Here is a 21,942-nt window from a genome sequence, read left to right on the forward strand (position 1 = left end):
ATTTCCGAAAATTTCCATCCCACCTCCCTGGCTCAAATCTGTGGTTCCCCCGAGTCGGCATTTCCATTGACCCTGCCCCCAACCCGAAGTGTTGGCGAAACGGCCTCCAAATTCTCAATGAAGCTATTATTACCGGACTACCTGAGTATTTCCCCGGAGCTATCGGGAGTGGCGCTGTTGCTAGTGCCTTCAGCCCCGACCCCCTGCACAAACTCGCCTCCATTCTGACCCACTGAGAATCAACCCCTCTGACCCAGCTCCACACCTTCTCCACATTAGCCGCCCAGTAGTAGTACATCAGGTTCGGAAGACCCAAACCCCCTGCCTGCCTTCCCCTCTGTAGCAGCACCTTTCTCACTCTGGCCACTTTCCCTCCCTATATGAACGAGGTAATCCTTCCCTCAATCTCCCTGAAAAAAGACTTTGGCAGGAAAAACGGTAGGCATTGAAAAATAAACCGAAATCGCGGCAACACATTCATTTTAACTGCCTGTACCCGACCCGCCAATGACAGAGGGAGACCATCCCACCTTGCCAGATCGGCTTTCACTCTCCCCACCAAACTAGAGATGTTGCACCTGCGAAGCCTCCCCCACTCCCGGGCAATCTGCACCCCCAGATACCTAAAGTGAGTCCCTGCCCCCACCCCCGGCCGAGACACTACACAATACTCACTCTTGTCTAGGTTCAGCTTATACCCCGAGAAAGACCCAAATACTCGCAGTAGCTCCAATATTCCCCCTATCGACACACTCGGTTCCGACATGTATAACAGCAAGTCGTCGGCATATAAGGACACCCTATGCTCTATCCCTTCCCCCGCACTATTCCTTTCCATGCTCCCGAACTTCTCAATGCGATGGCCAACGGCTCAATCGCAAGTGCAAACAGCAGGGGGGACATAGGACATTGCTGCCTCGTCCCACGGTGGAGAGAAAAGTATCGCGAGCTGATGTTGTTTGTGCGGACACTCGCCCTAAGCTCCTTATATAGTAGCTTTACCCAGTTCACAAAAGGGTTCAGGGTGGTTTATATATAGAATAACAGATATCCGGGGGTGAGATACAGACTGCAATCTAATCGAGGGGTTCGGGGTGGTTTATATACAGAATAACAGATGCCCGGGAGTGAGATACAGACTGCAATCTAATCGAGGGGTTCGGGGTAGATTACATATAGAATAACAGATGCCCGTGAATGAGTTACAGACTGGAATCTAATCGAGGGGAAGAGAGTGGTTTAGATGTAGAATAACAGATACCCGGGAGTGAGATACAGACTGCAATCTAATCGAGGGGTTCGGGGTAGATTACATATAGAATAACAGATGCCCGTGAATGAGTTACAGGCTGGAATCTAATCGAGGGGAAGAGAGTGGTTTATATGTAGAATAACAGATACCCGGGAGTGAGTTACAGACTGGAATCTAATCGAGGGGAAGAGAGTGGTTTATATGTAGAATAACAGATACCCGTGAGTGAGCTACAGACTGGAATCTAATCGAGGGGTTTGGGGTGGTTTATATATAGAATAATCGATACCCTGGAGTGAGTTACAGACTGGAATCTAATTGAGGAGTTTGGGGTGGCTTATCTCGCGAATAACAGATGCCTGGGAATGAGTGAACAGGGCTAAATCGCTGGCTTTTAAAGCAGACCAAGGCAGGCAAGCAGCACGGTTCAATTCCCGTACCAGCCTCCCTGAGCAGGCGGCGGAATGTGGCGACTAGGGGCTTTTCACAGTAACTTCATTTGAAGCCTACTTGTGACAATAAGCAATTTTCATTTCAGACTGGAATCTAATCGAGGGGTTCAGGATGGCTTATATATAGAATAACAGATACCCGGGAGTTAGTTACAGACTGGATTCTAATTGAGGAGTTTGGGGTGGTTTATATGTAGAAGAACAGATACCCAGAAGTGAGTTACAGACTGGAATCTAATTGAGAGGTTCAGGATGGTTTATGTATAGAATAACAGATACCTGGGAGTGAGTTACAGACTGGAATCTAATCAAGGGGTTTGGGGTGATTTATATATAGAATAACAGATACCCGGAGTAAGTTGCAGACTGGAATCTAATTGAGGGGTTCGGGGTGGTTTATATACAGAATAACAGATGCCCGGGAGTGAGATACAGACTGGAATCTAATTGAGGGGTTCGGGGTGGTTTATATACAGAATAACAGATGCCCGGGAGTGAGATACAGACTGGAATCTAATCGAGGGGTTCGGGGTGGTTTATATACAGAATAACAGATGCCCGGGAGTGAGATACAGACTGCAATCTAATCGAGGGGTTCGGGGTTGATTACATATAGAATAACAGATGCCCGTGAATGAGTTACAGACTGGAATCTAATCGAGGGGTTTGGGGTGGTTTCTATACAGAATAACAGATACCCCCCCGGCCCCACTGGTTACATTTGACTTTGTTGCTTTGGCAGGGAAATTGGAGCGGGTGAGGGGGGTCGTGAGTCGACAGGGGCTCGCTGCTGTGCTGTCTTCCTGACTGAGTTGGCGGAGAGGATTCCTGAGATGATGGCTCCGAACATCAGCTTGGTCCTGGACCTGCTGAATGGCGAGGTGAGTGACACGTGGGGTGTTACTGGCTATGACTGATTTTAAAAACCTGAAAATTGCGCTGATTAGAAGAAATGACAATATGTCCCTGAGATTATAATGGTTCAAGCATTAAATATTATGGTGCTTGTGACCTGAGTGTGGTGATGAAAAACACAGTTTATTCCATCCCATTTTGTATTGTATCCAAGGGCTTGGATTCATTATTAGGTGATTAGTCCTGGGAAGAATTAGGTCGAGTGCAGTTGGTACATAGCACCCACAAAGGATTGGATCAACGCGCCAATGATCCTGAGAACATTATCAGCAAATTCAGCGATGTGATGTGTTCACTGATTGTAGTGTGTTCACTGATTGTAGTGGACTATCATTAGCCAACGAGTTACAATTTTAAAAAGATGCATTATCTCAAGCACTGATACAAACTATCAGCAGTGAAATTGCTGAAGATGTAGATCTGTATGTAAATCTCATTTCTACCCTACCACCCGTATCAGATACGAAACCACAAATTATCAAGAAGATAGAACCTACCAATGGGGTAAATTCCATGGTATGTGTGAAACATAAAAATGGTGATTCTCTTATGGGCATGGATCCCAAAGCTCTTAATGAAAAAAGTGTACATATTGTAAATCAATCATTACAGAAAGCAATGGACAGCCAATCTGATCCATATCACAGAACCACGTTACAAAGCATTACCACTGTCACATGGTAGATCGGCAGCACAGTTACTTATGAATAGAAGATTGCTACCACACTTCCATACTTGATAACAAAGGAGGAGAATGCAGTGGTACTGCAGGAAATGCAAAACATTAAAGGAAAATATGTGGCGGAAACAAAAACAGTTTGGTGACTGAGTGTCTCAAACTTTACCCCCTCTGAGTAGTGAAGACATTGTGAGAACAGAAGATTCAGGCATTTGGTCGAAAAAGCCATTGTAGTTGAAGAGGTAGCACCTCGTTCCTGCAGTGTACACACAGAGGGTGGGTTGGTTTTAGGAAGAAATCGCTGCGCCCTCTTGAAAACCAGAGAAGACTCACAACAACGTGCTGGATGAGGAATCTACATCAGAATTAATGTCAGCCGCAGTGTCAGATAGTTCAGCAGCTCCCCAGCATGAGAATGTCATGGAGAACATTGAATCTACAAGTTCTGAGCAGCAAGGTCAAACTTTGAGAAGATCAACTGGAGTCAGAGGAAAACCTGATCGACTTAATTTGTAGATTTGGGTTATTGATACATACTGTGGGCAGCACGGTAGCACAAGTGGATACCACTGTGGCTTCACAGCGCCAGGGTCCCAGGTTCGATTCCCCGCTGGGTCACTGTCTGTGCGGAGTCTGCACATTCTCACCATGTCTGTGTGGGTTTCCTCCAGGTGCTCCGGTTTCCTCCCACAGTCCAAAGATGTGCAGGTTAGAACATAGAACATACAACGCAGAAGGAGGCCATTCGGCCCATCGAGTCTGGAGCGACCCACTTAAGCCCTCACTTCCACCCTATCCCCGTAACCCAATAACCCCTCCTACCCTTTTTTGGTCACTAAGGGCAATTTGTCATGGCCAATCCACCTAACCTGCACGTCTTTGGACTGTGGGAGGAAACCGGAGCACCCGGAGGAAACCCACGCAGACACGGGGAGAACGTGCAGACTCTGCACAGACAGTGACCCAACATGGAATCGAACCTGGGACCCTGGCGCTGTGAAGCCACAGTGCTAATCACTTGTGCTGCCCCTTAGGTTAGGTGGATTGGCCACGATAAATTGCCCTTAGTGACCAAAAAGGTTAGAAGGTTGGGTTGCGGGGATGGGGTGGAAGTGAGAGCTTAAACAGGTCGGTGCTGACTCAATGTGCCGAATGGCCTCCTTCTGCACTGTATTTTCTATGTTCTGTATGCTTATTGTTTTTGTATGTATAGTTTTAAAATTTTTAAAGAAAAAAATTAATGCTGTTTAGACTCACAGGCTAATGAAATTAGATGTAAATATACTGATGACAATGTATTAAATTATTATTCCTTCAAAGGAAAGAGGATGTCGTGATATCATGGTTGTGTTGTAATTCACCGACTGACCACTAGGAGTCTCACGTATATAAGTGAATGTTAGAGTCAGGTGACCTCAGATTGACTTGAAAGCTGAAGAGAGGTTTCTTGTGTTTGATCTTACTGTTATTCATCTGTTGATTTGTATATATTTGAACCATAGTTAATGTTAATAAATTGTTTATAGCTTTAGCTACAAGTGTTCTTGTAATATAAATCAGGCCAACCGACAAGAACATTACACGCGCTGTGCTGCTCGTGAATGTGGTTCGCGTGTCAATTAAGCGAGACTGCTTTGTCCTGGATGGTGTCGAGCTTCTCGGGTGTCGTTCAGAGCCGCACTCATCCAGGCAAGTGGGAGAGTTTCCCATCACACTCCTGATGTGTGTCCTTGTAGATGGTGGACAGGCTTTGGTGGGGTGGGGGGGCCAGGAGGTGAGTTACTCTCCGCAGGATTCCCAGCCTCTGACCTGTTCTTGTAGCCACAGTATTTATATGGTTGGTCCCAGTTTAGTTTCTGGACAATGGTAACCACCAGGATGTTAATAGTGGTGTGGCCTGGCACTTGTGTGGTGTGAATGTTACCACTTGTCAGCCCATGTCTGGATATTGTCCAGGTCTTGCTGCATTTGGACACTGGCTGCTTCGGTATCTGAGGAGTTGGGAATGGTGCTAGATATTGTGCAGTCACATCCCCACTTTTGACCTTATATTTTTTGTATTATAAATTTAGTGTATCCTTGGGCAGTGGTTAACATGGCTGCCTCATGGCGCTGAGGACCTGGTTTCGATCTCAGCCCCGGGTCACTGTCTGTGTGGAATTTGCACATACTCCCTGTGTCTGCGTGGGTCTCACCACCACCAGGTGACCACACACACTGACTCTCACTGGGGTACGGGTTCCACACACACTGACTCTCACTGGGGTACAGGTTCCACACACACTGACTCTCACTGGGGTACAGGTCCCACACACACCGACTCTCACTGGGGTACGTGTTCCACACACACTGACTCTCACTGGGGTAAGGGTTCCACACGTACTGACTCTGACTGGGATGTGGGTTCCACACACACTGACTCTCACTGGGGTATGTGTTCCACACACACTGACTCTCACTGGGGTACAGGTTCCACACACACTGACTCTCACTGGAATATGGGTTCCACACACACTGACTCTCACTGTGGTATGTGTTCCACACACACTGACTCTCACTGGGGTACGGGTTCCACACACACTGACTCTCACTGGGGTAGGGGTCCCACACACACTGACTCTCACTGTGGTATGTGTTCCACACACACTGACTCTCACTGTGGTATGTGTTCCACACACACTGACTCTCACTGGAATATGGGTTCCACACACACTGACTCTCACTGTGGTATGTGTTCCACACACACTGACTCTCACTGGGATACGGGTTCCACACACACTGACTCTCACTGGGGTACGTGTTCCACACACACAGTGACTCTCACTGGGGTACCGGTTCCACACACACACAGACTCTCACTGGGGTACAGGTTCCACACACACTGACTCTCACTGGGATACGGGTTCCACACACACTGACTCTCACTGGGATACGGGTTCCACACACACTGACTCTCACTGAGGTATGGGTTCTGTAGCCATGTAAAATGGCTGACTCCCGATTAGAATGGCCAAACCCCGATTTAAAATGGCGAACGGAAGAGGCTGATGGGAAGATCAGCCAACAGGACTCAAACAGACAGCTGCAGGTAAAACAGTGTATTCGCCTCTGGGGAAGCCAGACCAAACCGATACCTGCAGCCATCAACACAACAACACCCCAGCCATCTGCATATAAAGTAGCAATCCCGGGAACAATATGCTACAAATTAGTAACACAAAGCCGACCCAGACCTTTCGGCGCCAGCAGCAGCTGACACAAAGAGAGGTAAACAACCACCCCTCGATCAAGGAATCGCTCCAGCATTGGAGAAAATCGAACCAAGTGATTGGGACCAAGTCCAATCAGTTGGAACCAGGTACAAGGTCCGCCCCGAGAGGCGGGAAGCCCCCGGGGACTATAAGAATAGGGGCCAAGTTCAAATCGAGCCTTCTCTCCGCACCCTTCGAGACCCTTCTGCTGACATTCTACAACAGCCGCTAGAATCGTCAGTCTTACTCCCAACGATCGCTACAAGATAGAAACTCCTGACTATCGACCTGTACCAGCTTTGAATCCCGCAGGCTCAGAACCCATACGAAAGGCCATTCGTTTCCCTGACCTGGTGGGCCATTTCCAAAGTTAAGTATTGGCCCGTTAGTTGTAGGAAGTAGCTTAGAAGTAGAATTAATGTATAAGTATTAATTGCTGTATATAAGAAATGAGTGTTGATTTAACTCTTACTAAACGGTGTGTTGGGTTATTAATCATTACTCGGACTTGAACCACGAGGCGGTAGAAAGATACGTGGCGACTCAAGAGCAAAGGTGACAGAACAAAAGCAATTAAACTAAGGCTAAAACTTACTAAGCGGTGTGTTGGATTATTAATCATTATTCGGACTTGTACCACGTGGCGGTAAAAGAAAGATACGTGGCGACTCGAGCTAAGGTGACAGAACAAAAGCAATTAAACTAAGGCTAAAACTTACTAAGCGGTGTGTTGGATTATTAATCATTATTCGGACTTGTACCACGTGGTGGTATTGGAAAGATACGTGGCGACTTGAGCAAAGGTGACAGAACAAAAGCAATTAAACTAAGGCTAAAACGAGCAACAGTTTCACACACTGACTCTCACTGGGGTACGGGTTCCACACACACTGACTCTCACTGGGTTACGGGTTCCACACACACTGACTCTCACTGGGGTACGGGTTCCACACACACTGACTCTCACTGGGGTACGGGTTCCACACACACTGACTCTCACTGGCGTACGGGTCCCACACACACACTGACTCTCACTGGGGTACGGGTTCCACACACACTGACTCTCACTGGGGTACGGGTTCCACACACACTGACTCTCACTGGGTTACGGGTTCCACACACACTGACTCTCACTGGGGTATGCGTACCACACACTGACTCTCACTGGGGTACGGGTTCCACACACACTGACTCTCACTGGCGTACGGGTCCCACACACACACTGACTCTCACTGGGGTACGGGTTCCACACACACTGACTCTCACTGGGGTACGGGATCCACACACACTGACTCTCACTGGGGTACGGGTTCCACGCACACTGACTCTCACTGGCGTACGGGTCCCACACACACACTGACTCTCACTGGGGTACCGGTTCCACACACACACTGACTCTCACTGGGGTACAGGTTCCACGCACACTGACTCTCACTGGGATATGGGTTCAACACACACTGACTCTCACTGGGGTACGGGTTCCACACACACTGACTCTCACTGGGGTACGGGTTCCACACACACTGACTCTCACTGGGGTACGGGTTCCACACACACTGACTCTCACTGGGGTACGGGTTCCACACACACTGACTCTGACTGGGATGTGGGTTCCACACACACTGGCTCTCACTGGGGTACGGGTTCCACACACACTGACTCTCACTGGGATACGGGTTCCACACACACTGACTCTCACTGGGGTACGGGTTCCACACACACTGACTCTCACTGGGGTACGGGTTCCACACACACTGACTCTCACTGGGGTACGGGTTCCACACACACTGACTCTGACTGGGATGTGGGTTCCACACACACTGACTCTCACTGGGGTATGTGTTCCACACACACTGACTCTCACTGGGGTACGGGTTCCACACACACTGACTCTCACTGGGGTATGGGTTCCACACACACTGACTCTCACTGGGGTACGGGTTCAACACACACTGACTCTCACTGGGGTATGGGTTCCACACACACTGACTCTCACTGGATACCGGTTCCACACACACTGACTCTCACTGGGGTACGGGTTCCACACACACTGACTCTCACTGGGGTACGGGTTCCACACACACTGACTCTCACTGGGGTACGGGTTCCACACACACTGACTCTCACTGGGGTACGGGTTCCACACACACTGACTCTCACTGGGGTACGGGTTCCACACACACTGACTCTCACTGGGGTACGGGTTCCACACACACTGACTCTGACTGGGATGTGGGTTCCACACACACTGACTCTCACTGGGGTATGTGTTCCACACACACTGACTCTCACTGGGATACGGGTTCAACACACACTGACTATCACTGAGGTATGGGTTCTGTAGCCATGTAAAATGGCTAACTCCCGATTACAATGGCCAAACCCCGATTTAAAATGGCGAACGGAAGAGGCTGATGGGAAAATCAGCCAACAGGACTCAAACAGACAGCTGCAGGTAAAACAGTGTATTCACCTCTGGGGAAGCCAGACCGAATCGATACCTGCAGCCATCAACATAACAACACCCCAGCCATCTGCATATAAAGTAGCAATCCCGGGAACAATATGCTACAAATTAGTAACACAAAGCCGACCCAGTCCTTTCGGCGCCAGCAGCAGCTGACACAAAGAGAGGTAAACAACCACCCCTCGATCAAGGAATCGCTCCAGCATTGGAGAAAATCGAACCAAGTGATTGGGACCAAGTCCAATCAGTTGGAACCAGGTACAAGGTCCGCCCCGAGAGGCGGGAAGCCCCCGGGGACTATAAGAATAGGGGCCAAGTTCAAATCGAGCCTTCTCCTCTCCGCACCCTTCGAGACCCTTCTGCTGACCTTCTACAACAGCCGCTAGAATCGTCAGTCTTACTCCCAACGATCGTTACAAGATAGAAACTCCTGACTATCGACCTGTACCAGCTTTGAATCCCGCAGGCTCAGAACCCATACGAAAGGCCATTCGTTTCCCTGACCTGGTGGGCCATTTCCAAAGTTAAGTATTGGCCCGTTAGTTGTAGGAAGTAGCTTAGAAGTAGAATTAATGTATAAGTATTAATTGCTGTATATAAGAAATGAGCGTTGATTTAACTCTTACTAAGCGGTGTGTTGGGTTATTAATCATTACTCGGACTTGAACCACGTGGCGGTAGAAAGATACGTGGCAACTCGAGCAAAGGTGACAGAACAAAAGCAATTAAACTAAGGCTAAAACTTACTAAGCGGTGTGTTGGATTATTAATCATTATTCGGACTTGTACCACGTGGCGGTATCAGAAAGATACGTGGCGACTCAAGAGCAAAGGTGACAGAACAAAAGCAATTAAACTAAGGCTATAACTTACTAAGCGGTGTGTTGGATTATTAATCATTATTCGGACTTGTACCACGTGGCGGTATCGGAAAGATACGTGGCGACTCGAGCAAAGGTGACAGAACAAAAGCAATTAAACTAAGGCTAAAACGAGCAACAGTTTCACACGCTGACTCTCACTGGGGTACAGGTTCCACACACACTGACTCTCACTGGGGTACGTGTTACTCACACACTGACTCACTGGGGTACGGGTTCCACTCTCACTGGGGTACAGAAGGAATCTTATAATTTATGGGATATGAACCTGTCGAACTACGCCAAGTTTGGGGGAAGCTTAGTTGATGAATCAAGTCCTGGCGCAATACGACAAGTTGTAAGATTTGTACTATTTCTGGACTTTGCCAAGTTGTTCGATTCCTTGTATTATTCGACTGTGTATAGTTGAAGGAATTTATATTATTTCTGCTATTCGGTTATCAGTAGCACTTTGCGAATACTGGAACTCAGCAGAAATTTGCAGTATAAACTTCTCAGGTGCCAAAAGGAATTGTTTTATTTGTAGTCGCTTGATTACAATTTGAAAGTCATTTAAAAGGCAATTCGTAGACAATTCGAAGCTTTCAGAGAATTACAGGCATTATCTTTCTTTGCTTAGGCAGACAGCTCGAAAGTAACTTTTAATAGGTCAAAGTCTGGCAATGAAACATGAAGAGAGAGAGAAAGCTAATCTTCAGCTAAACTCAAACTCAAACTCAAAGTCAAAAGTGGACTAACATCACTGACACAGACTGGTAGACTGACAGAACTCCCAAAAGACATCTCTAAAATGGAGACTATAAAGGACAAAACTGACTAAACTAACAGAAAGACAACACAAAGACATCTCCGCACAACACCCCCCCCCAAAGACAATACTAAAATGGCAGGCGGAAACTTTTCAGTTGTACACTTTCATATCTGTTTAAGTCATCTAATCATACCCCAATATAATCCTAATTGGTTTGGGTTAGACTCAAACACATTTGATTTGATGGCAAGCCGTCCATCTTCAATGTGCAACATCAGCTTTTTAATTGTTTCATGTCTATATGTTATGGAATGTGATATTTTGCTAATCTTTTAGCTGGCTTGGCTAATGTAACAATTGAGACTTCATATCGAGAATATATATATATATGATTCAATGCTCTTACAAACTGCATTGGACTCTTGCCACCTAGTTGCCATGGAACTCAGTCCTTGGCCTTGACAATTAGCACAAGCAGTGTCAAATTGTCTTGCAACTGTGCTGCTATAATCTTATAATGGAATTTTATGCTGTTTCATGTATCATATTGAAGTCCTGAATTTATGTGTGCTGAAATTCTCATTTTTTTAAATGAGTACTTAAACAGCTATCTTTTACCTATACTAGTTGTATTCAAAATACCTGGCTTCTACAGTCGGCCCTTTGATAAATCGAAAAATTAAGTGAGATATATCAGAAAAGGTTAAATACATCATTAATGCGATAGGACAGGTAAAAGCGCAAAGAATCATTGCAGTTTTAAACAATAAAATTGGCACTTAAAATACAACAGGCATTTCAAAATAATTATTATAATTAATAAATTAATCAAATTTGATCACATTGGTATGTTATGTAAATGACGAATACAGCTACAGAGGAGAATAGGATTATTCTTATTGTGGACATTCCAGTGTGTCCAAACCGCCCACAAATTTTATCCCAGAGAGAGATAAATTGGGATGGATCCAGTTTTTTGATTTCTTTTTGGATATGTAATGCCAAATCTTTAACTTCTTTCGAGTTATCGGGAATGAAAGTGCAACACTCTGCACCAATCAGGGCGCAGGTGCCACCTTTTTCAGCTAGCATATAGTCAAGTGCCATTCGATTTTGTAATACTACGGTTAACATTTTACAGATCTTAACATTGATATACTGATTGAAAATTGATATCATCATTACATAATTCAGCAATAAACAATTAATAATAACTTCTTGTATACAAATAAAATGATTATACAATAAAAGTTGGACATATGATCTAGTAATAAATGGTAAAATGATTATCAAAATTGATGTCATGTCTTTGACATCTTCTGGATAATACACAAAAGCTTGTTGAAAGGGTTAATTTTCTTGCAGAGACAAAAAGAGGCGTATTGCTTGGAATGATGCCATTCGCATCTTTAAACTTTTTTTTGTCACTCAAATGGACTGGGAGTAAAAGTTGGATTGCTGCCAAATTCCCGTTATCAAATTTCTTTGAACGACCTGTTCTTTTGGCTTTTAATCAAAGATTGTTTTTTTTTAAAGCAGCTTCCACATTGTTTGAAGTTTTAATTTCCAGGCTAATTTTAAACATTTATTTTAAAATATCAAATACAATAACTTATTAAATATATAACTGAACCAATCTTGTGCTGTATCTTGATTTTCTGTAGATGAATTTGTCGATTCTGTTAAAGGAAACACAGCTAACAAGATATGTTAATTTCTTTAAATTAATAAAGCAACGTTCAGAATAATGACAGTTTTCTTAAGTTGACAGTTCTTGCAACTTTTTAGTGAAACATTGAGGTTTCTTTAGCTGCTTTGATGGCAGCCGTTCTGTTCTGAGTAAGTTCCCTTTTTCGCTTGGAAATTTTCTGTCCCAAGTAAACATCTTTCTGGGCAATTTGTGCTTTGTGAAAGCTAGCTTTGTGACTGTTAGTACTGAGGTGGTTCAAGACCACCCGTAAGTCTTTGTCATGATCATCTCTATTGATGGAGGTTATCAGAACATCATCTTCATATTGGATAATGGTGGAAGGCCGAACAGGCAGTTGCCTGAGATGATTCTGTAAAGCCATGTGGTAAACAGTTGGGCTATTATGATACTGTTGTTGATTAACTGTAAAAGCAAACCATGGTTGTAGTTGCTTAGCCAGTGTTGCTGACCAGAAGCCAAACTGGGTGTGTCTTGTTGGTACACGTTACATGGTTGACCACGAGGTGGAGATGTATTGTAGTGAACATTGTCTACTTCATTATCATCTCTTGAATCCATCCGTTGTTTTTGATAGCATTTTGCCATCCAGTGTCCTACTCTACCACAGAAAAGACATTGTGGTATTTCCTTACATGATTTTAATGGAGCAAGGGTACATGTTTGCCCTGGCGCTGGTGGTGAAATTGTAGTTACTGCTGATATTCCTGCAGGTGCTGCAACAGCCGCCGCTGGAGCAGCAGGTAACATGGGCTGGATTTGAGCAATAGGCTGCATTTGAGCAGCTGCAGTGTTAAAAGTTGCCTGATTGTGCAAACCACGATCTATCTGAATGCATCGGTCAACTATGTCTCGGTATGTGCCAGCTGTGGCCCAAGCTGGTAAAACCAAATTCAAGGCAGCAGAAACTCCAGGTTTAACACCGGCTATAAAAGCCGTTTTTAATGGACTTAAAGTGCTTGCATCCCATGTGTCATTTTCCTGGTCGAGTGTCATCCCTGAATATTCCATCCAAGTATGTAAAAATCTTTCCTCAAAATCCTGAATATCGTCATCATTTTTTTGAAAACAAGCTGTGATCTTAGACCAATTGGTCCTCGGGGGGTGAAATTTTAATAGCCAACTCTTGACTGCTAGCCAACCAGCTTCTAAATTTTGCAAATTGTCTCCAAGAGCAACTTCTACTTCATTTCTAAGGGTTGAAATTTCACGAGTACCTAGCATGATAGTCAGAATTTGTACTCCATCAAATGGGTGGAGACTGTAAATGGCTTGTAATCTGTGAATTCCATCCCATGTGGTCATACCACCCATTTTAGGGTGTGGAAGACCTTTGGACCATTCGTCAATTTGTTCATGAACCCATTGGTGGTCAAATATGTTTCTAGTGATAGTTTCACCATCTTCTATTTTTTTGCTTCCAACTCTAACCCGTTTGCGTTTTAAAGGGGCTAGTCGAATTACTTTAGTATTTTGTATTGTAGGAACACTATCTTCGTCTGATTCATCCGACAGAGAAAATAATTTATTTTTAACAATTGATCTCGGCTGTGCAATTGCCGATTGTGCCACTAGGTGGGGTGCTTGGGCTTCTTCCTGAGTTTGTGCTGTTTGTTCAAATTTCTGCACGGAAATTTTGCAGTGTTCAGCTAAAACACATCTTTCTTCGATTAACTTGCAATTTTCAAGTTCAATTCGCTCAGTTTTTAATTGCAATTGTCGGTATTTTGACTCCACTTCAAAGACTTGATTTTGGAATTCTGTTATTTGAAAAGATAACTGCTGGAGTTCAGAGGTTTTGTTTTGCAAATCTGTTTTAATTTCATCATAATGCTCAAGTTTGGATTTTGCATCTTGCAATTCTTCAAGAACTGCATTTAGTTGGTCTTTAGTGGACTGAAGCTGATGATCACTTTTATTTTTAACAATGATCTCTTGCTGACTGTGTATCTGTCCCGTAATTACCAGGGACCATTTTACACGTTCTGCACCGTGTAATTGTGTGCATTTTCCCCATGCTCTCTTGATATTATTGAAGGACCACTGTCCTCTGGGGATATCATACTTTGATTCAATTTTTTTTGAGGTTTCACATAGGTTAAAATGTCTACGAGTGAAAGATCTACAATCCCCCAACATATCTTCAACAGAAACATTTGGTATTCCAGTACCCCCCTTGGATGTAGTGGGGAGTAATTTTCTGCCTGCGAAAGGCTCTGAATCTACACTTTGATTTGGATCAGCCATAAATTTTCTTGATCGCTGACTGCCTTAAAGACCTCAAAGACTGTTTTATTTTAGTTACTGCAGTGACTAATCTTCCAGTTACGTCTATGATAGTCTGAACGACTGGCACTTGATTTATTTAACACAGTCTATAAAAAATGTTCTTTTCAAGGGTCGAAGTACTGATTGATGCGGCTTTAAGACTTTTAATGGGTGAAAAATATATTTCTTACCCTAGTCTAGCCGTGGGTTCCGGCTGTCTTCTGGGCCTCCTCCGATTATCTACGAAGCTTCCCGAAGGTTCCGGAACTACTCCGATTATCTTCGAAGCTTTCCGTCGTCACCTGGGCCTCCGAAGGTCGTCCTCAGTACTCCACCCCCCCCCCCCCCCCCCCCCCCCCCCCCCCCCAGCTGCTGACTACGCCAAAATGAAGGAATCTTATAATTTATGGGATATCAACCTGTCGAACTACGCCAAGTTTGGGGGAAGCTTAGTTGATGAATCAAGTCCTGGCGCAATACGACAAGTTGTAAGATTTGTACTATTTCTGGACTTTGCCAAGTTGTTCGATTCCTTGTATTATTCGACTGTGTATAGTTGAAGGAATTTATATTATCTCTGCTATTCGGTTATCAGTAGCACTTTGCGAATACTGGAACTCAGCAGAAATTTGCAGTATAAACTTCTCAGGTGCCAAAAGGAATTGTTTTATTTGTAGTCGCTTGATTACAATTTGAAAGTCATTTAAAAGGCAATTCGTAGACAATTCGAAGCTTTCAGAGAATTACAGACATTATCTTTCTTTGCTTAGGCAGACAGCTCGAAAGTAACTTTTAAAAGGTCAAAGTCTGGCAATGAAACATGAAGAGAGAGAGAGAGCTAATCTTCAGCTAAACTCAAACTCAAACTCAAAGTCAAAAGTGGACTAACATCACTGACACAGACTGGTAGACTGACAGAACTCCCAAAAGACATCTCTAAAATGGAGACTATAAAGGACAAAACTGACTAAACTAACAGAAAGACAACACAAAGACATCTCCGCACAACACCCCCCCCAAAGACAATACTAAAATGGCAGGCGGAAACTTTTCAGTTGTACACTTTCATATCTGTCTTAAGTCATCTAATCATACCCCAATATAATCCTAATTGGTTTGGGTTAGACTCAAACACATTTGATTTGATGGCAAGCCGTCCATCTTCAATGTGCAACATCAGCTTTTTAATTGTTTCATGTCTACATGTTATGGAATGTGATATTTTGCTAATCTTTTAGCTGGCTTGGCTAATGTAACAATTGAGACTTCATATCGAGAATATATATATATGATTCAATGCTCTTACAAACTGCATTGGACTCTTGCCACCTAGTTGCCATGGAACTCAGTCCTTGGCCTTGACAATTAGCACAAGCAGTGTCAAATTGTCTTGCAACTGTGCTGCTATAATCTTATAATGGAATTTTATGCTGTTTCATGTATCATATTGAAGTCCTGAATTTATGTGTGCTGAAATTCTCATTTTTTAAAATGAGTACTTAAACAGCTATCTTTTACCTATACTAGTTGTATTCAAAATACCTGGCTTCTACAGGTCCGGGTTCCCCACACACTGAATCTCACTGGGGTACGGGTTCCACACACACTGACTCTCACTGGGGTACGGGTTCCACACACACTGACTCTCACTGGGGTACGGGTTCCATACACACTGAATCTCACTGGGGTACGGGTCCCACCAACACTGACTCTCACTGGGGTACGGGTTCCACACACACTGAATCTCACTGGGGTACGGGTTCCATACACACTGAATCTCACTGGGGAACGGGTCCCACACACACTGACTCTCACTGGGGTACGGGTTCCATACACACTGAATCTCACTGGGGTACGGGTCCCACACACACTGACTCTCACTGGGATACGGGTTCCACACAGTGACTCTCACTGACGTACGGGTTCCACACACACTGACTCTCACTGGGGTACGGGTTCCACACACACTGACTCTCACTGGGGTACGGGTTCCACACACTGACTCTCACTGGGATATGGGTTCCACACACACTGACTCTCACTGGGGTACGGGTTCCACACACTGACTCTCACTGGGGTACGGGTTCCACACACACTGACCCTCACTGGGGTACCGGTTCCACACACTGACTCTCACTGGGGTGCGGGTTCCACACACACTGACTCTCACTGGGGTACGGGTTCCACACACACTGACTCTCACTGGGGTAGGGGTCCCACACACACTGACTCTCACTGGGGTACGGGTTCCACACACACTGACCCTCACTGGGGTACGGGTTCCACACACACTGACTCTCACTGGGGTACGGGTTCCACACACACTGACTCTCACTGGGGTACGGATTACACACACACTGACTCTCACTGGGGTACGGGTTCCACACACTGACTCTCACTGGGGTACGGGTTCCACACACACTGACCCTCACTGGGGTACAGGTTCCACACACACTGACTCTCACTGGGGTACGGGTTCCACACACTGACTCTCACTGGGGTGCGGGTTCCACACACACTGACTCTCACTGGGGTACAGGTCCCACACACACTGACTCTCACAGGGTTACGGGTTCCACATACATTGACTCTCACTGGGGTACGGGTTCCACACACACTGACTCTCACTGGGGCACGGGTTCCACACACACTGACTCTCACTGGGATACGGGTTCCACACACACTGACTCTCACAGGGTTACGGGTTCCACACACACTGACTCTCACTGGGGTACTGGTTCCACACACACTGACTCTCACTGGGGTACGGGTTCTACACACACTGACTCTCACTGGGGTACTGGTTCCACACACACTGACTCTCACTGGGGAACTCTAAATTAATAAAATAAATAAAGAATTTAGAGTGCCCAATTCATTTTTGTTCCAATTAAGGGGCAATTTAGTGCGGCCAATCCACCTAGCCTGCACATTTTTGGATTGTGGGTTTGAGACCCACGCAGTCACGGGGAGAATGTGGAAAATCCACACACACTGACCCAGGGCCGGGATCGAACCCAGGACCTCCGTGCCCTCAACAGCAGTGCTAACCACTGTGCCACCAGGAGGTCGAACAGATTTGACCTTGTGATGGAAGGAAGGTCACTGATGAAGCAGCTGAAAATGCTTGGGCAGAGGACACTAACCATGAGGAACTCCTGCTGTGAAGAGTGCGGGGTGGTTGGAGGACTGGGGCCAAATCTTTCGCCTTGCCCGCTGAACTCTCTTTCTCTCCTTCCTTCAGAACTACACCCTGCGCAATGCTGTGCTTGCTGCCATGGGGCAAATGGTCACACGGGTGCTAAACGGGCCGAATCTGGATGGAGCAGCGCGGGACACCCGGGACCGCTTCCTCGACACCCTCCAGCTGCACCTGCACGATGTCCACGCGCACGTCCGCAGCCGCAGCCTCCAGATCTTCACGAGCATCGTCCAGCAGAAGGTACGCTGGGTCCCAAAGTGGCCGCGAGTGCACCTTGGCCCGTTCGGGGTCTGTGGTGGGATTAAGTCGCTGATAATAATAAGAATCTTAGATTAACGCTGCAATGCAGTTACTGTGAAAATCCCCCAATCGCCACACTCCGGCGCCTGTTCGGGTACACAGAGGGAGAATTCAGAATGTCCAATTCAACTAACAGCACGTCTTTCGGGACTTGGAGGAAATCTGAGCACCCGGAAGAAATCCACGCAGGCACGGGGAGACTGTGCAGACTCTGCACAGACAGTGACCCAATCCGGGAATCGAATCCGGGTTCCTGGCAGCATGAAGCTGCTGTGTGAACCACTGTTACCGTGCCATTTTCTGCATCTCCTGCCTGACACACCTTTTTTTTTCAGGCCCTTCCTCTGAAGCGATTCCAGTCATTGGTAACTTTGGCCACTGGGAGACTCTGCGACAAGTCTGTCCTGGTTTCCAAGAATGCGATCCAACTCCTGGCATCTATCATGGCCAACAACCCATTCACCTGGAAGGTATCCAGTGCATGGCCACAGCTCCCATACACACACACAAACACACGCACTGACTCTCCCTGGGGTCTGGGATCCACACACACTGACTCTCACTGGGGTACGGGTCTCAGACACACTGACTCCGTGGGGTACGGGTTCCACACACGCACACTGACTCTCACTGGGGTACGGGTTCCACACACACTGACACTCACTGGGGTACGGGTTCCACACACACTGACACTCACTGGGATACGGGTTCCACACATACTGACTCACTGGGGTACGGGTTCCACACACACTGACTCTCACTGGAGTACGGGTTCCACACACACTGACTCTCACTGGGATACGGGTTCCACACACACTGACTCTCACTGGGATACGGGTTCCACACACACTGACTCACTGGGGTATGGGTTCCACACACACTGACTCTCACTGGGGTACGGGTTCTCCACACACTGACTCTCACTGGGGTACGGGTTCCCCACACACTGACTCTCACTGGGGTACGGGTTCCACACACACGGACTCTCACTGGGGTACGGGTCCCACACACACCGACTCTCACTGGGTACGGGTCCCACACACACCGACTCTCACTGGGATACGGGTTCCACACACACTGACTCTCACTGGGGTACGGGTTCCACACACACTGACTCTCACTGGGTGCGGGTTCCACACACACACTGACTATCTCTGGGGTGCGGGTTCCACACACACTGACTCTCACTGGGGTAAGGGTTCCACACACACTGACTCACTGGGGTGCGGGTTCCACACACACACTGACTCTCACTGGGGTACGGGTTCCACGCACACTGACTCTCACTGGGATACGGGTTCCAAACACACTGACTCTCACTGGGATACGGGTTCCACACACACTGACTCTCACTGGGGTACGGGTCCCACACACACTGACTCTCACTGGGGTACGGGTCTCACACACACTGACTCTCACTGGGGTACGGGTTCCACACACACTGACTGTCACTGGGGTACGGGTCCCACACACTCTGACTCTCACTGGGATACGGGTTCCACACACACTGACTCTCACTGGGGTACGGGTCCCACACACACTGACTCTCACTGGTGTACGGGTTCCACACACACTGACTCTCTCTGGGGTACGGGTTCCACACACACTGACTCTCACTGGGGTACGGGTTCCACACACACTGACTCTCGCTGGAGTACGGGTTCCACACACACTGACTCTCACTGGGGTACGGGTTCCACACACACTGACTCTCACTGGGGTATGGGTTCCACACACACTGACTCTCACTGGGGTATGGGTTCCACACACACTGACTCTCACTGGGGTACGGGTTCCACACACACTGACTCTCACTGGGGTACGAGTTCCACACACACTGACTCTCACTGGGGTACGGGCTCCACACACTGACTCTCACTGGAAGTACGGGTTCCGCACACACACTGACTCTCACTGGGGTACGGGTTCCACACACACTGACTCTCACTGGGGTACGGGTTCCACACACTGACTCTCACTGGAAGTACGGGTTCCGCACACACATTGACTCTCACTGGGGTACGGGTTCCACACACTGACTCTCACTGGGGTAGGGGTTCCACACACACTGACTCTCACTGGGGTACGGGCTCCACACACACTGACACTCACTGGGGTGCAGTTTCCACACACACTGACTCTCACTGGGGTACAGGTTCTACACACACTGACTCTCACTGGGGTACGGGTTCCACACACTGACTCTCACTGGGGTAGGGGTTCCACACACACTGACTCTCACTGGGGTACGGGCTCCACACACACTGACACTCACTGGGGTGCGGTTTCCACACACACTGACTCTCACTGGGGTACGGGTTCCACACACACTGACTCTCACTGGGGTACGGGTTCCACACACACTGACTCTCACTGGGGTACAGGTTCTACACACACTGACTCTCACTGGGGTACGGGTTCCACTCACACTGACACTCACTGGGGTACGGGTTCCACACACACTGACTCTCACTGGGGTACGGGTTCCACACACACTGACTCTCACCGGGGTACGGGTTCCACACACACTGTCTCTCGCTGGGGTACGGGTTCCACACACACTGACTCACACTGGGGTACGGGTCCCGCACACACTGACTCTCACTGGGGTACGGGTTCCACACACACTGACTCTCACTGGGGTACGGGATCCACACACACTGACTCTCACTGGGGTACGGGTTCCACACACACTGACTCTCACTGGGGTACTGGTTCCACACAGACTGACTCACACTGGGGTACTGGTTCCACACAGACTGACTCACACTGGGGTACTGGTTCCACACAGACTGACTCTCACTGGGGTACGGGTTCCACACACACTGACTCTCACTGGGGTACGGGTTCCACACACACTGACTCTCACTGAGGTACAGGTTCCACACACACTGACTCTCACTGGGGTACAGGTTCCACACACACTGACTCTCACTGGGGTATGGGTTCCACACACACTGACTCTCACTAGGGTATTGGTCCCACACACACTGACTCTCACTGGGGTACGGGTTCCACACACACTGACTCTCACTGGGGTATGGGTTCCACACACACTGACTCTCACTGGGGTACGGGTTCCACACACACTGACTCTGACTTCAGTGCCTCCGATGTTTAACTGGTTCCTTCTTTTATTCTCAATTCAGCTTAGCAGTACAGACCTGCATTCTGCCCATGAGAAAGAGCTACGTAAGCTGGCTGAAATGAGGGCAAAATTTGTGGGACAGCCACCAGGTAAGCTGATCTGCCCCGCCCCCAAACGTGGTGAGTGGTAGCACGGGTGATGGGGATGATGGAACCAGGGGGTGCGCCGGTGACGGCGTGATTGCGCAAGAAACAATGGCAGAGTGAGAGGCGGCGCAAAAGGCGCAGCAGAGCGTGAGCAAGATCAATAGAACGAGGTTCATTTTAGAGAAAATCAAATAACTAATAAAAACAAAAATAATCTGAGTGGCAAATTAATTGGGAAGCCAGAAATGCACCAAAAGAAAAACCACAAGGGAAGCTTAAAACATTAAACCAGAATGTGATTCAGGGGACTTGAGAAGGAACTCCAAACCTCGCGCAGGCCAATAGGCTCGGGAGTTGTCACAGCGAGGGGAGTGTGGTCTCTTTCTGTATCGCGTGCTCTGCTTGCCCGTTGGCCGCCCCTTCTCATGCTCTGCCCATGTCTCTCTCTGTCTTCCTCCCCTCTGCCTCCCTCTGCCCCACTCCCTCCCTCTGTCCCCTTTCCTCTCTCTGTCCCCTTTCCTCTCTCTGTCCCCTTTCCTCTCTCTGTCCCCTTTCCTCTCTCTGTCCCCTTTCCTCTCTCTG

General features: G+C 47.3%; 1 protein-coding gene across 1 annotated transcript in view; it reads left to right on the plus strand.

The window, feature by feature from the left end:
- Nucleotides 1-21,942, plus strand: part of ncapd2 (non-SMC condensin I complex, subunit D2) — a 136,209-nt gene that overhangs the window by 14,673 nt on the left and 99,594 nt on the right. The window contains exons 8-11 of the mRNA XM_072477587.1: nt 2,447-2,585; nt 17,869-18,066; nt 18,462-18,596; nt 21,276-21,363. Coding sequence (XP_072333688.1) covers nt 2,447-2,585; nt 17,869-18,066; nt 18,462-18,596; nt 21,276-21,363 — 560 coding nt within the window. The remainder of the gene's footprint in view (nt 1-2,446; nt 2,586-17,868; nt 18,067-18,461; nt 18,597-21,275; nt 21,364-21,942) is intronic.

This window comes from Scyliorhinus torazame, chromosome 16 (genome assembly GCF_047496885.1).
Source record: "Scyliorhinus torazame isolate Kashiwa2021f chromosome 16, sScyTor2.1, whole genome shotgun sequence".
NCBI classification, from domain to species: Eukaryota; Metazoa; Chordata; class Chondrichthyes; order Carcharhiniformes; family Scyliorhinidae; genus Scyliorhinus; species Scyliorhinus torazame.